General features: G+C 42.0%; 1 protein-coding gene across 1 annotated transcript in view; it reads right to left on the bottom strand.

Moving 5' to 3' along the window:
* Positions 1–448: 448 nt before the first annotated feature.
* Positions 449–16428, bottom strand: part of ppm1e (protein phosphatase, Mg2+/Mn2+ dependent, 1E) — a 41240-nt gene continuing 25260 nt past the window's right edge. Inside the window, exons 3-8 of the mRNA XM_037688255.1 lie at positions 6981–7102; positions 3123–3322; positions 2562–2750; positions 2244–2387; positions 1849–1942; positions 449–1371 (exon numbers count right to left, since the gene is read on the bottom strand). Of these exons, the coding sequence (XP_037544183.1) occupies positions 449–1371; positions 1849–1942; positions 2244–2387; positions 2562–2750; positions 3123–3322; positions 6981–7102 (1672 nt within the window). The remainder of the gene's footprint in view (positions 1372–1848; positions 1943–2243; positions 2388–2561; positions 2751–3122; positions 3323–6980; positions 7103–16428) is intronic.

Here is a 16428-nt window from a genome sequence, read left to right as displayed (position 1 = left end):
AATTTGGTGTCTTTATTCTGATGTGACACAGATGAAATGTTAATTGCATTAAACCGTGCCTGGTCTTCTTTATGATCTCCATCCGCTCAAAATGAATAACATAGCGCCATTTCTAAGATTTCCTTCACAATCAGTTTGAATACAATGAGCTCTGGCTTCATATTGATGGACCAGTGTTCACAATGGAGGGGGTGTAGTTTGGACTTTACCTAAAGCAATGACAAGCAGGGCTTGTGTTTAGTGGACCAGCTTACATCTGGAAACACTTGGACTTAGAACAGAGAGTACCAGTCCACTAACTGAGACTGAATCGTCACGTAACGACTGTAGGAGCCACAACTACTTACTATCAAAGAAAGATGTGTGGTTGAAGGCAAAGGTGGGTAAGCTGAGGGGCAGGGGGGAGGAGTGAAGATATTATTGAGATGGTTTGGTTTGGCATACCCCTTCAGATGATTTTATCATGAGGCAGGTGAGGCACCGCAACCTCAGGCCTCCAGTTGGAGTAGCACCCTATGTGGTCAGATGGTATCAGACCTAGCAGCTCCGTGGATCTGCTCGACCACCTCCGGCCCCATCGACGGCTAGTAGAAGCACGCCTGTGGCTTCGCTTTCCTGCTGGGCCCAACAGCGTGGCTGCTTGTGGCCACAATGGGTCCGTAAAGCTAGAGATGCTGGGCTCCTGAAATGGGATACATGACCTGCGTCTCAGAGGGCGTTCTACTCGGTAGCTGTGGGAAACTGTGGAGAGGTCGGAGCTAAAGGTGAAGCAGGGCTTCCGTGAGCCTCGGATCAGGGAGATCCGACCCTCCAGTGACGGTCCCAGCAAACCGAGGCTAGTTCTGTCCGTGAATGAGTCAGTTCGGTCTTCGTAAGCAAGGTCTGCAGGAGCGGAGCACTGCTGCAGGGGCCAGCCTCCACGGCTCTTCCCCCCGACGTCTGCAGCGCTGCCTCCCTCGCCACCATCACGCTCTACCCTGACAGCCTCATCCTCTTCTTCTTCGTCTTCCTGCTCCTCTTCCTCCACCTCTGCTACTTCCTCCTCCTCCACTAGCCCCTCCACCACACCCTCCTCCTCGTCCTCTGTGCTTGTGGGCATCGGAGAGCGTGGGTCCCGCAAGAACACCACTATGACAGTTATATTATCACTGGAGCCTGCGTCTCGGGCCGAGGCCACCAGCTTGTGGGCCACCATGGTGGTGTCTCCAGTGTTCTCCTGGAGATGGTCGCTGACCACCCGCACTGCCTCATCTGGACTCACTGTGTCCCAGAAGCCATCGCAGGCCAGAATCAGGTAGTCCTCTGAGCCATCTAATGGGAAAATACCATGGTCTGCATCACCACAGATGTAGGGTTTGTGCTCCGAATCACCTGAAGAAACAAGAGACAGGTCGACTTTCATGACACAAGAAGTGTCCACTAATCCTGTTCATTTTGTAGCTTCACTTAGAGCAGGGGTGAGAAAGTTTTTTGTCTTATTCTAAAGGTTTTCAATGTATTTGTCTAAGATGTTTAATTTAGATATCCTTAAGTTTCATTGACAAAATGCAAGCTTTCATCAAATTTTTAAAAGTTGTTTTCTTTTCAATTAAGAATTTTCAGGGCCGGATGGAGATTGTCCATCGGCCACCTTTGGCCCTTGGGCCATACGTTGCCCACATCTGACTTAAAGGGTCGATTTTATTACTGTTAGGAAAAAACCCAGGTTTTAAGCCTGAACACGTTGCTGAATGTGGGTGTTTAAATTCTCAGATAAGTTCAACAACTTTTTATCATGAAAAATGTAACAAAATACTTCAGTTTGTGCTTAAAATATGAAGCATCTATTTAAATTAACTATTTCTGTACCTATAGCTCTGGACACAGACAGGCTGCCGTTGACCCTCCATGTGCCGAACCAGATCACACATCCTCCCAGAGCCTCGATCCTCTGCTTCTCATCCTGCAGATACACAATGACGGTAATCATCTGCGCAGCGAATGACTCATGAGGGTGCTTTGTTATGCACTTAAAGTAATGGTCCACTCAAAATGCAGCTTTAGTTAGACAGCACTATTGTTTCGGATGGATGATACAAAGAATATTCTCAAAATGGCAGAAAACACATTTAATTTTTGACAGTATGAGAGGCTAACCCTTTCATATTTGCCTGGTAGATGATTATGCTGTCAGAGGTCGGCACTCAGATTTCAGCTGTAAATACTAAACAGATGTAGCGTTTTTCTTTGTGTGCATTTCTCACCTCTCTGTCTGGTTTATGCGGCTTCATGAGCTCCACCACCTGCCCTCTCCTGACCAGAATGACCTGGGAGTCCCCCAGCCAGGCCACATACAATGTCTGGCCCCGCAGGAACGTCACCACGCCCGTTGTTCCACAGCGCAGGCGCTGCCAAACACATACACGTCACAGTGAGCAGCAACGGTGGCCCTAAGTTATTTAATTAATTAAAGTCTGAGAAAGTTAAATGATAAATTAATCTAAAAATCTAACTGCAGTAAGGACAATAGAAAATGTAGCAACAATAACATCAGTAAATAATAAGGAAGACAGACTTTTTACCTCTCTAGAGGCCTTTTTCACAAAACGTTCATCGGTCAGCTTGAAGGCTCTGCAGAGCGCCTCACTGGCGTCCTGGCTGAAGCATTCCTGATGGACTAAGTTAACGTGGAGGTGGTTGGCTGCATAAATGGCAGCGTCCACACCACCGTGACCATCGAACACTGCAAAGAAAGCCTGTTCCTCTTGATCCTGGGAGACAGAAAACACAGTCCTCATAACTGTGACATTAATGCAGTAATATCCTCACTGTGGGAGTGCTAACACCTCCAGTTTTACCCACGTACACTACTGTCTGTCCAACGCATATAAATAGTTAGACATACAGTACCCGTACAGGCACATATGCTGGATGAAAGGCACCTAAAATAGCTGGTTTCTATAGACGCCTGCGGGAAAGTTTGACATTCAAAAGGAAAGGTCTCCTGGAGAAGAGTTGTACTGTTGGCGTGCCACATTTGCAATATTTAGCCTTCTCACAGCGCTGCTCGGTTCCAAAACTTATTTATTACGTTTCATTTGATGCATGAATATCCTCTCTTTGAAAAAAGGGATAATATTTACCTGGATGTTGAAGAGCGTGTTGAAGTCGGGGATGATGACATGTTTGTCCTCCATCTTGCGCCTCATGTTCTTGATGGCGTGGATGGACGTTTCGTAGTACGGCTGTGGACGGCGGCGAAAAGGCAGCTCCTTTTGCCAGAGGCAGCAAGTCTCAAACAGTCTGTTAAACACCAACCGGGCCAGCGTCACAGACTCCATTTCTAACAAACACAGAACAGGTCAAGTTAAGTGCTTAAAAAAACTGTTTGCTCTTTAGAGCAGTTTCCTGCCTGGTTATAAATCTGAAAGTAAAAACTCGTCATCCTCAGAAAAAATTATGCACTTGTAAAAAGTTTTTATTTTTATTTTTTAAATTAATTGGACCAAACCATGGAAGAGAAAAAAGCCTGTAAGAGGTTTCAGTTCTCTTTGTGCTGACAAAAACAAAGGCTGTTCCAGAGTTTTAATTTAACGTTGTAATGCTAGTTTGACCGTCTGTGCTGTCTTTACTTCGTCCTCTCACTAGCCATCTGTTCTTTGAAACGTTAGGCCTACCTTCTCTGTTTCCTACATCCCCCTTTCAAGATGTGCGCTCCTATACTTTTAGATGATCACATAAATGTTCCAGTATTAAACTGCTTTGACTGTTCTGCCTCTCCTCTTTCTCCAAATGGACGTATTACTCCAGAATTTCACACAAAAGGCTTCTCACAGCACCTGCCAAACTGCTGCAACATAAAATGAAAAGTAAAGTGCAATGAAGCAACAACAAACAGGATGCGATCGGCCATTACGCAACACAAGAGTTTGTAGAGAGCTTTGCTCGAGATGCCTTTTTGCTATTTTAGTTTTTGGGCTTCAGTGCACATCTGCTGGAATTAAATTTTGTGGCACTGGGATTCTGAGTGGGGTTAATGGTTTGGTGCAGTTTACTTATGGTTTATTTAAAGCTATAGTAACCAAAACAGGTTTGGAAATTGATGTTTTGTATAATTAGAAAGAGCATTATGTTTGCACCTTTAAATTCTTAATAGATTAACATGCTGTAGATTTTTCACAAATTTAAATAATTGACATTATTATTGTTGATTCACCTAATTATTCTCAAATCCTCAATTTATTCTTTTTTTTTTTCTGTTGTCAGTAAATACCTAGATGTCTTTCTTAAGCGCCCGGTAGTTATTTATCCATCCATAGCATCTCTGGCTTATTTGAGGTCAGTTTGTGGAGGTACCATTTCCCAGAGGGAAACTTAGACATTCATCTCACAGGTGACACTCTACAACTCCTCGTGGAGAATCCTGAGGTTATTTTTAGTCCATATCAAACGTGTATTTTCTCTAGCGATTTCTGGGTCTGCTTCATGGCACATTCCTGGAAAACCTCCAAGGGGTTGAGGAGGCATCTAGATCCTCAGACCATCTCAACAAACTCCTTTAGATTATTCTTTATAACAACAGACTGGAGAAATGTTCTTAATCAGGACCCCAACATTCTTCATCTTCTCTGTGTGAGACACCTGTTTCTGGTTCAGAAGCATGCCCTCAGACTTAGAGGAACTGACTCTCATCTCAGCTGTTTAACACTGCTTCGGTTCACACTTATGGTCATGGACTGGAAACACCAACAGAACTTCATGATCTGCACAAAAACAGAGATGAGACCCTGAGGTTCCCAAAATTGACAATCTCCTCACCATATTTGCGTTTTGAGATTTTTTCATGAACACCACAAACAGGACCTGAGACAAGGGTCCACCCTGAAAGGGTCCAACTCGCATCAGGAATGAGCTTGACTTTATACCACCAATGAGGACACAATGATTTGATTGTACAGGGACCAGATATTTCCTAACAGAAACTCAGGCACACCATACTCCTGTAGCTACTTCTCCAGATCCACAAAACACACATGGACTGGACAACAAAACTCCATTGACCCTCGCAACAACTCTGCAGGAGTGAAAAGCTGGTCTGCCGTCCATGACCCAGGCAAAAGCTATGCTGGTCTTCCTGAGTTTGAAGTTCAACCATCAGTCAAATCTTCCCCCCCCCCCCCCCCCCCCAACACCCTGGAGTAAAATGCCTTAGAGGAGATGAGTAGTATTATCTCCCAGCAATTGGTACATACTCTAGGGTCCTCTTTTTTTAATTGATACCATCACTGGTTCTCCATGTAACTAGTGGTATCAATCACAACAACACATGATCCAGAGTGTTCAGGATCTCAGAACAATCTTATCCAGTCCCAGCACCCTGCTGCCAGGCAGATTTCTACCTATGTTGGTACTTCTGCTAAGGCAAGAGATTCATTTCCCATCAAGTTTTCAGACTCTGCCTCTGTCAAGGACATGGTGACTGGATTACTGGATTATTTTAGTACTGAACTTAGTATAAATTACCTCCAGAAACTCTGTAATAAATGCAATTTTTACAGATAATTGGTAAATATTTACAGTGGTGCTTGAAAGTGGGTGTGAGTGGGCACCCTGTTTGGTTTGAAGAACAGGGGTCTATCAACATCTGTTCTTCACAACATATTTGTGGAAGTGTATCAAGGCACGAACAAAGGAGATTTCTGAGGACCTCTGAATAAGAGTTGTTGATGCTCATCAGACTGGAAAAGGTTACAAAACATTTGTAAAGAGTTTGGACTCTACCAACTCACAGTCACACAGATTGTGTACAAATGGAGGAAACTCAGGAACATTGTTGCCCTCCCCAGAGTTGTCGACCAACAAAGATCACTCCAAGAGCAAGGTGTGTGATAGTCAGCGAGGTCACAAAGGACCCCAGGGTAACTTCTAAGCAACTGAAGACCTCTCTCACATTGACTGATAATAATGCTCATGAGTCCACCATCAGGAGAACACTGAACAACAATGGTGTTCATGACAGAGTTGAATGAGAAGCCACTGCTCTCCAAAAAGAACATTACTGCTCGTTTGCAGTTTGGCCAGGCCTGGGCCTGGACAGCTTGTCATCATTGATGAAACAATGAATTCTGAATTATATCAAAGAATTCTAAAGGAAAATGTCAGAACATCTGTCCATGAATTGAATCTCAGGAGAAGGTGGGTCATGCAGCAAGACAATAACCCTAAGCGCATGTCACTCTACCAAAGAATGGTTCAAGAAGAGTAAAGTTCATGTTTTGGAATGGCCAAGTCAAAGTCCTGACCTTAATCCAATCCAGATGTTGTGGAAGGATCTGAAGCAGCAGTTATTGTGAAGAAACCCACCAACATCCCAGAGTTGAAGCTGTTCTGTACGGAGGAATGGGCTAAAATTCCTTTAAGCCGGTGTGCAGGACTGATCAACAGTTACTGAAACGTTTAGTTGCAGTTATTGTTGCACAGGAGGGGGAGGTCACACCAGATGCTGAAAGCAAAGGTTCAAATACTTCTGCCACACACAAATGTGTAATATTGCATCATTTTCCTCAATAAAAACAGTAAATGGGCAAGTACAACATTTTTGTCTCATTTGTTTAAATGGGTTCTCTTTATGTACTATGAGGACTTGTGTAAAAATCTGATGTTTTAGGTCATATCTGTTCAAAAATAAGAAAATTCTAAAGGGTTCACAAACTTTAAAGCACCACTGTATTTGCTGATTTTAGTCTGTAGAAACCTATTTGACTAAAGCAAAATTTGATTCTCTTTGATGACCATATTAAGTTTATTTAAGATCATCATAGCTTCCAGCTGTGAGTTTCCTTCCTGCCCTCTAGCGGTCAAAGCCCACTTAATGCACAGAATGAGGGAGAACTGGGACAAAGCCCTGGTGACTTCACGCCTCTGTATGTGTGTGATGAAGTGAGAAGGAGACCTAATTTGTATCAGAGAGCGGTCTCATGGATTCCTCCAGGGGAACTCACGTGGTAATGGGTCAGCTCCATCTTCTACAGTCTTATTGAGGTGGTGGATGGAGAGGTCGGTCTGAAGGATGCTGTCTGCTGTGGCTCTGGCAAGGGCGGCGGCCAGTGAGCAGGGACAGTTGCTGTGGTGAGGAGAGACGGCACATTTATGAATGGGTCAGACACAGAAATCATCTTACAGTAATCCTCTGTGGAGGCCAACCGGGTGGTTTAGCATTCATCCAGTTTGTTTGACTGAATAGAACTGGGGGTTTAAAAGAAAACGTGTTAGGAAGTTATTTGCTTCTGCAGATTTATGACCATTAGAAGAAAAACAGGCTTCGACTCCAAGCTGATTGTAGCTTATTACTTGTCTGCTGCATTATGAAACGTTTTAACAGCATGGTAGGAAAAAAAAAAGTGGTGCCAGTATTTGCCTTGAAGAATGATGAAATGACATAACAGAAGTCTGTTCAGTGCTGCGGTGCAAAGACCTGTCCAGGTGCTCGTGTGCTGGAGGTGCCGAGTCTATCCCTTAAGTTGAACAAGTTATTGAAGAGGAAGAAGGGTTGTTTCAAGGACTGAACTGAAGGCACATGAGTCACCGACAAACTAGGCCACCTCCAGATACAGGTAACCACGGTAACCAAATGTCTGGATGCTCTCCATCACACTCACAATTAAATTGAAAATGAATCCGAACAGAGAGCAATGGCCTACTAATTACATAACGAGGGCCAAAAGGTCATTCACTAATGTGGAACAGTATTCAACACAAACTAGTAGATTATTTATTCATGATGTCTGAAGTCAATAATCTGATAATCTCCAGTCAGTCATGTCTCTAATCCTGCCTTCTTGCTATTTGTACAAAAGAGCAAACCTTAGGGTCAGTAGTAGTATCTACACTGTTTTTTTTATGATAATGCATCCAGATGAAGTCAGTGGTATAAAAACTGACTCATTTTTGCCTCCAATGTATCAATCCAGACAGAAACAGCAAGTTTATTCTCCCTGGAGGAGTATATTACCAAAAGCCAAAGATGGATTCATGTACACCTCTGTTTTATGCCGTGAAAAATAGCTGTTAACAGATATCACAGGTAAAAGACTACTTTGATACCTGGTTATCATTTAAGGTCCACAAGATATTTCCCATTACAATAATAAAAAAAAAACTTATTTGTAAAGCATTTTAAAAAAATGGCACCATTGACCAAAGTTCTGTACACTGATAAAAACACATGCAAGTAAACATAATGATGATGAAATGAGTGAACAGTTAAAATCATAAAAACAACAAACAATAAAACAATAAAAGCCAACATCTCAAGGTGAGTTAAAAGCCAAGGAGAAACGCAGTGTTTTCAGAGAAAATTTTAAAAACAGGAAGTGAGTCGGCCTCTTTGACGTGCAAAGGCAGCTCGTTCCACAGTTTAGGGGCGACGACTGAAAACGCTCGGTCACCTCTCAACCTCCTCTTTGATTTTGGAACAACCAACAGTGACTGATCTGCTGATCTGAGAGAGCGCGAAGGAATGTGCAGCTGGAGCAGGTCGGACAGATACCATGTGCAAGACCATGAAGACGTTTAAAAAAACAATAAAAGAACCTTAAAATTAGTCTGGAAACAAACTGGGAGCCAGTGTGACAAAAGTATGGAGTAAAATCTCAAAATGGTTCGACTTTGACCAGTTGTCTCAAGTGATAAAAGCTGGACTCGATTACTGATTTACTTGGTGCATTGAGTTTAAAATCAATAATAACAGTTGGCTATATCAGGTTTTAATTATTCCTTTTGTTGAAATCTGGATCATAAATATCAATAACAAACTTGAATGTAGTTAAACTTAGAAGCCAATACTTAAGATGCTGATGTGAAGTTTATTCATAAAGTATCTAAAGGATCTAATCTTGAATACATGAACAAATAAGTCTGTCATTTTAACACCTGTATTATAGTGACCAGCTACTGACATCTGCCACAGGTCCATTGGTCCTCCCACACTACAACTGAGGTCCATAGAGTTCATGTTTTCAATGGAGTTCATGAACTCCTTAACGCAAATCAAAAGGAAGGAACTGAAATGGTTTACTCATATGTTGAGGGCCAAGGGAATGCCAAGGAAAGGCTGAAGGAATCCACAAATGTGGGGGGGATCCCCCTCCTCAATGAACACGTGACATTCGTACCTGGACAGGGCTCCCTTTTTTGGCCCTCACCCATCTCGCTGAGGATCTGCCACAGTGGAGATTGCTGGTGAATGAACTTTGTACTGCCCCGATGACAGAAGACTAAGGGACTGATCATGAGGATCAAAGCTACACCAGTGTTTTCCACTGTTTTTGATCACCAAAATATCTGCTATCCTTCTTGTGCTAACTTCCAGTTCTTTAGCCCTTATCCAAACAAGAAGGTTGCACATTTGTTTACAGATGAACACAGTTTTAGAGTTTCACCTCACAAGGGCTGTTAGTGATCAGCAATCAAATGGTAAATGGAAATGATGGTAAAATCTGCCCCCAAGTATTTCTAATCAGTGAACTTATTCAGCTTATGCTAGTTCAAATTAATGGATAATGTAGCAGCAGGCCTGTAGAATTCTCAAAGGCCGCACTGCATTTAATTTCCCCTGTAATAAATGAGCCAGGGTTGGCTGAGTGCAACGCTGCACAATAAATGCTCTGCGTTCAGTGTGAAAAGCCCTCAGTGGCCCATGTGTCAGATGACATGGGTTTAATCAATAAAAGCTCAGCAGTCATTCTAATTAATTCAGGCCTGAATGCTTCCACCAACAGAGGCCACCAAACAAGCTCATTTTCTTGTGTAATGCAGGAAAAGTTAAACAGTATGGATGTATGTGACATTCTCCAGAGAATATAAAGGAAGACGTAACCATCATATGACAGAGTGCCGAGGGAGGAGCTGTGGTGTTGCATGAGGAAATCTGGAGTAGCAAGAAGTATGTTGGACTGGTACAGGACATGTATGAGGACAGCAGGACAGTGGTGAGATGGCGGGGGGATAAATAGCTTCAAGGTGGTGGAGGTGGGAGTGCATCAAGGATCGGCTCTGGGCCCCTTTCTTGTTTGCTCTGGTGATGGACCGATTAACAGATAAGGTCAGGCAGGAATCCCTGTGGACTACGATGTTTGCAGATGACGTGATCTGTGGTGAGAACAGGGAACAGGTGGAAGAGAACTTGGAGAGGTGGAGGTATGCACTCGAAACTGTATGTGGCAGCAATGAAGATGTTGAGGTTCTTCTTAGGAGTGACAAGGATGGATAAGATTAGGAACGAGATCATCAGAGGTACAGCACAGGTTGAACAACTGGGAGATAAAGTAAGAGAGGCTAGACTGAGATGGTTTGGACATGTCCAGAGGAGGGACACTGGGTATATTGACATGCAACAAAATGACAAAGAGGAGATATATGGATGCAGTTAGAGAGGACGCTTTATGCTGGGGTCAGTCAGGTCTCTCTCTCACGTCTCCAGCTTGTCCAAAATGCTGCAGCTCGGCTACTAACAGGAACTCGCAGGTTTGAGCACATTACTCCAGTTCTGTCCTCTTCACTGGCTTCCTGTACGTGTCAGAGCTGATTTTAAGATTCTTCTGCTGACATTTAAGTGTGTTAAAGGCCTTGCACCCTCATACCTCTCTGACCTCCTTCATCCTTATTCTCCTTCTCGGGCCTTGAAATCATCAGACCAGCTGCTTTTGGCCGTACCAAAAACCAGGCTGAAGCTCAGAGGAGATCTGGCGTTTTCAGTCATGGGCCATAAACTCTGGAACAATCTGCCCATCAACATTCGACAGGCCACCTCAGTCTCTATTTTTAAATCTCTCCTCAAAACACATCTGTACTCATTGGCATTTAACACAGTGTGATCTCATTTGGTATTTCATTGTTGATGATTGTGTTCATCCATTTTGCTTTTACTCCCTGACATATAACGCAGGGTGATTAGATTTAGTATTTCATTGTTTCTCATTATATTTCATGTTTTTATGCTTTTATTCATGTTGCTGTAATATCTTGTTATTAATATTTGATGCTGTGATCTTTTTTGGTAAGCACTTTGATAACAGTTACCGTTTTAAATGTGCTATAAAAATAAATTGACTTGACTTGACATGGAGAAAGTTGGAGTAAGGACAAAGGACGCAGAGGACAGATTGAGATGGAGGAGGATGACTTGCTGTGGAGACCACTAAAGATAAAGCTGTATCGCTTTCCTACCTCATACCTTTTTTTCCTATGCTCTCTTGACACGTTCCAATGTTTAAAATAAGTTTAATACTGAAGTCAAAGTGGAAGAGAGATTATTGCCATCTCCATGACAACCACAGCATCTACCCATAACCTTACTAACAATCTTCTTACAGCAACAATTAAATGTGTCTAAAAGCCTTTTAGTCATCTCCTCCATATCACTGAGGAGAAATCCAGACACACCGTTACTTTATTCCTTAGCTTCATGATACTCCTTACAGTTATTAACCCTTTAGTTGAAAAAATAATCCGATATCAGGACAGCACAGTGTTGTTTTAATAAAATAATCAGAGCAGAACACTTTATGGTCAGTTGGCTCCTTGTCACAGATCCACTATTAATTAGTCTGAACACTGATGTTATATGTACATTAAGGGCTTAAAATTTAGCTTTTTTTTTTTTTTACATTACCAGAACAGATAAATGCATTATCCGAGTCCAAACAGTTAGTCTTATCATCTCAACTTGCAATAAAGGATGTGAACAGCATTTAAGGTTTTATGGGTTTGAGTATCGAACCAAAAACACAAACAGACTTTAAAATAACTGGTGTTAAAGTAAAACACAATGGTTGCTGGCTGTTAGTGATCGTATCGAACTGTTGTCCTCTGTTTGCACAAACAAGAAGTAAAGTTTCCTAAAAGATTTTTCTGAGAATAAGGATATCACTTCCACAGTCTGTGCAAACAACAAAACATACCTCCATCTCTGGGATTTGAATAGTGAAGGTTTTGCCAGATGTATGTTATTCTGGGCTGGAATTGAACAGGAAATGCAAGTACTGTAAACCTTAATGTGTTTGGGGTAAGATATTCAAGTTGGTAGATGTTACACTGTGTATAAGAACAGAGGTACAGTAGTTTTATTTGTCTTGTCAGAGGCTTCACAGAGAGACAGATCCTAGAGAGTGGAGAGAGCAATTTTATCCATCACCAGGTGCAATGTCGGAGCCAGGGGGTGGCCAACGGGGGCCTTGGCCACCATAGATAAATCTTTGGCCACCCCAATCATTTAAGGAAACTATACTTGTAGACAACGTAAAAACTAGAAAACATGGCTTCCTCAGATGATCGGGATGGCTGGTTTACGTGTGATGGTGGCCATCTTGGATTTTGACATGGCAACCCAATTTTTGATAATGATCTTTCTTTTGCCTAGATGTAGCCACACATCGAAATGGAAGTTGGTACCTCACTTGTTTTTTAAGTTATGATGCTCAGAACACGAATGGACGGAGGGATGGAGGGTATTTCCAAATCCTCCTTGTTGCTCCACGATGGGGGACAAAACGGAAAGAAACCAGTAGAAATGTGAAAAACTAAGCACAGATTCGTTTCCCCGACAACTTCACACAAACACCTGCAAATAAGACACCCGTGTTTTTGTTGTCTACAGGACTCTTTTTAGTTCATGAAAAAAGTTGGAAAAGCCTAAAATCAGTAAAGCAGGTTCTTCACAGTGACATCTGTGAGATCAACTTTGCATCATTCAATAGTTTCCTTTCATGTAAATGTTGACATTTCTAAACAAACATCATATTTACAAACCGTTCACAAACACATCACGGTGCTGGTGACAGGTGGTGTGGGGCAGGCTATATGTAGGAGTAGGCCTGCTTGGCTTCTTTGTCATCAGGAGTAAATCTGAAAATGCAAACACAGAACCTGCTGGTGTTCGCTTCTCACTAGTGCCGGCTTCCTTCACTGGTTGGTTACTGAACCAAGAGACATGGGACGAGCTGAACGGTTTGATAAACAAACAGCTACTACAGTGCAAAGATTGCAAAAAATTCAACTAAGAATGTGTATTTTTGTGACAGGCTGTATTAAAGTACCTAAAGATCCAATTTAAAATCAGTTCTTTAATACATCGTGCAGCGTGTCCACAAAACACTTGAATTCTTTGAGTTTAGGAGCGTTTTTATGCACATGAAGGTAAGAGTTGGTGTTTAAACACAAAAAACAACATTCTTCTAAAAATGGTCAAGTATTTGACTGAAAATTGGAGGAAACGGAGCCAAGGTCCAAAGTCTTTTCAAAACTATTGATCAAAATCACTTTAAAGTATAAAAAAGAAGTTTGGCTCCTTGGAAACAAAATGTAAAGAATAGAGAGATGTCTGCAGACGTTTATCTAGTCTGTATCACGTGAAAATAAAAAAAAGGTAAGGTTTTAAATGCTCGCTTTGAAACTACACAAAGTGTTAGAGGTCTTTACCTTCCAGGTAACATTTCCTCTGCTCAGTCCTCAATTTTATCCTCAAACTGGGTCAAGGCCGGGCTGGAAACACGAGCAGGCAAAGTGTGGCCCCGTGAAGCAGTAACTACCGATATCTCCTGAGAAAAGTTCTCCTTGGAAAAAGTGGCCGCTACATTTCTGAAATATTGTGTTCTCCTTCTTAAAGGCCAAATCACCAAGTCCAACAACACAATTTAAACTAATGTGAATATTTGACAAAGTGATGAATTGATTCACAAATCAAACATTTGGCAATATGAAGTGGAAGTTTTTTCTTTACAAGGAGACTCAAATATTCCCAGTTTTCCTCCGACACACTTTATTCAGTTTTTTTTTTTTTGTTCAAACTAAAGTAGGTTATTCTGGACTGACTCAAAGACGGATCAGAATGGCAGCAGCTCAGTCAGTTTTCTAAATATTCAGCATAGTTCTGGCATGGTAGTAGCTGAGAGTCATCCCCAACACATACTCGAAGCACTACTTGTGTGAAATTGAAACTTCTAGAATTGCGCCGCTCGGGGTGGCTGTAGCTCTGTTACATTCATTCTGAGTTATTGCTTTTGAAAACTTTTAATTCCTCTTTTTTCTGGATGTAAATCACTTTTTTCAGATGATTATTTCCTCTGGTGTCAGATGCTTTGCAGCTGGAAGGATTTTTACTGAAACCTTTTGACTTTTGGGAATTTGTTTTGATGCATAACCATGGCAACAAGGTGATTTTTTTTTAACAACCAGGAGCAGCTGATTAACATCTCAAAAGCTCAAATGCCTCAACTACAGCCCCAATCCCAAATGAGTTGAAAAGGAGGTGCCGTGGATGAATTCCTGTCAATCTGGCAATGGTGCTTGAGTACCTGACCGCCGCCAAGATCCTAGAGCTGGTGGGAAACTCGGCTCGTGACAACGGGAGGACCGGAACCATCCCCCGGCAGACTGCTGGGAGGAGTGACCATCGCTCAGGGTGAAATTCTGCCCGGCATTCGGGCAGTCCTGCTGTCCAGGAGGACCGAGAGGCCCGCCAGATCTGACAGCAAGCTGGATCCAGGTGAACGGATCTGTGTCTGTGCCCAGATTCTTCAGATTTGCTGCAGGAGGTCCTTCCTGCCCACAGCTATCAGCATCTAACAACTCTTGAAAGAAATGAGGATGATGAGCTTCGACAACACTTAAGTTCCCTTTGGGATTAATAAAGTATTTTTGAATTGAATTGAAATCTTTATTCTTTAGCATGAACTATTTCTGTCTGTTGGCAAAATATCTCATTCATTTGGTAGACTATATTGAAACTTTGAGAATGTAATCACTACACGCACGTCTACAACTGGTTACCTTTCAAAGTCAATTAAATCCAAGATGGCTGTCGCAGCTAATCAACATCAGCCAAGACTTAAATGGTGGTAACTTGATAGGTTTTCCAAAAGTTGATGTAAAATTTGGTGTGGTATGATTATGAGTCATTCACAACACGAACTCTGTGACATCTTGAGGGATCGCATGTTGTTACTTTTAAGGTTTGAACAAAGCGGCTACAGTTCTGATATTTCTCAACTTGTGATCTTCGTCTAAAACTCTGGCATTAATGGCAGCGGGTTATAGGCATTTTATCAAGGAATGCTGGATTATTGTTTGATGCTTTCATTTAACATTTGCACTTCTTTTGGGGTTTAAAATATAACTAAGTTTGTTTTCATAAACTTTTTTTATACATTTTTTTGCAGCAAATAGCAAAATATCTTAGGTTTATTAATTAAAGTGATATATAACACAATTTAACAAAGATTGGAAGGCGTTTAACTTTAATATTCCTATACATTAAAACAAACAGATAAAAAAGGAAACATTTCTTTTTTTTTAAATAATTTTTTCCGCATGAAATCAGCTTTCTCTAATTTGGGCTTGAATGAACATCAACAAAATAAAATAATTAAATATAATGCTAATGTGTCGTACGTGAAATAACGGGACCGAGGATGAAGATGAGGAGCTGATGTGTGGAGTCACTATTAGGGTTTCTTCGTCACCACAGCATCCCCGCCTTCGTGTTTCCATTCATAGAAACTCACTACATTTCCCTCTCCTTTCGCCTTCTCCTCCCCACCTCCTCGCTCGCTCCACCACTGGCAGCTCGGTGGGGGGTGGATGCTGAGGCGACGAGCTCCAATTGGCTGACGGTCAGAGCAGGAGAAGGCACGACGCACCAATGGCAGCTCCCCGCGGCTCGTGCATCACAGTGAGGTCATGTGGAGCGGAGGAGGATTAAAGGAGAGCTTAATCTCCACACACACACCATCTCACTGCAGAGAGCTGAATGCTGAGCTCCAGTTTAACTGGTTAGAGTATTTGTAAAGAACAGCACTGCTAGGCCATCACTCCTCAGACCCTTTCTTTCTCTTCTGGTCAGTGTGACCCATGTTTCATATCTGACAGCTACAAGTGAGCTGAGGCCCAGAAACAAACACGACTCATCATCCAGTGCACTTTGAGCCATTTACAGTAAATAGTCGTGTACTTGTCACCTTTTGATTGAGCTTTTTATAGGTAGTAATGCACATACTCAAGGTCAGTATTTTTCTACTATTTTGTCAGTATTCTACGTTTGGTTTGTTGAAATACAGTGGTGCTTTAAAGTTTGAACCCTTTAGAATTTTCTATATTTCTGCATAAATATGACTTAAAACAAGTCCTCAAAGTAGGTTAAGAGAACCCAGTTAAACAAATGAGACAAAAATGTTTTACAGTAATTGGTCATTTGCTTATTGAGGAAAATGATCCAATATTACATATTTGTGAGTGGCAGTAGCATGTGAACCTTTGCTTTCAGTATCCCGTGCAGCAATAACTGCAACTAAACATTTCTGGTAACTGTTGATCAGTCCTGCACACCGGCTTGTGGAGGAATTTTAGCTCATTCCTCCGTACACACACACACACACACACACACACACACATATA

Source organism: Nematolebias whitei, chromosome 14, assembly GCF_014905685.2.
Source record: "Nematolebias whitei isolate Nwh7 chromosome 14, NemWhi1, whole genome shotgun sequence".
NCBI classification, from domain to species: domain Eukaryota; kingdom Metazoa; phylum Chordata; class Actinopteri; order Cyprinodontiformes; family Rivulidae; genus Nematolebias; species Nematolebias whitei.
Note: the sequence above shows the minus strand (reverse complement) of the source record. Positions and strands in the feature narration are given on the sequence as shown.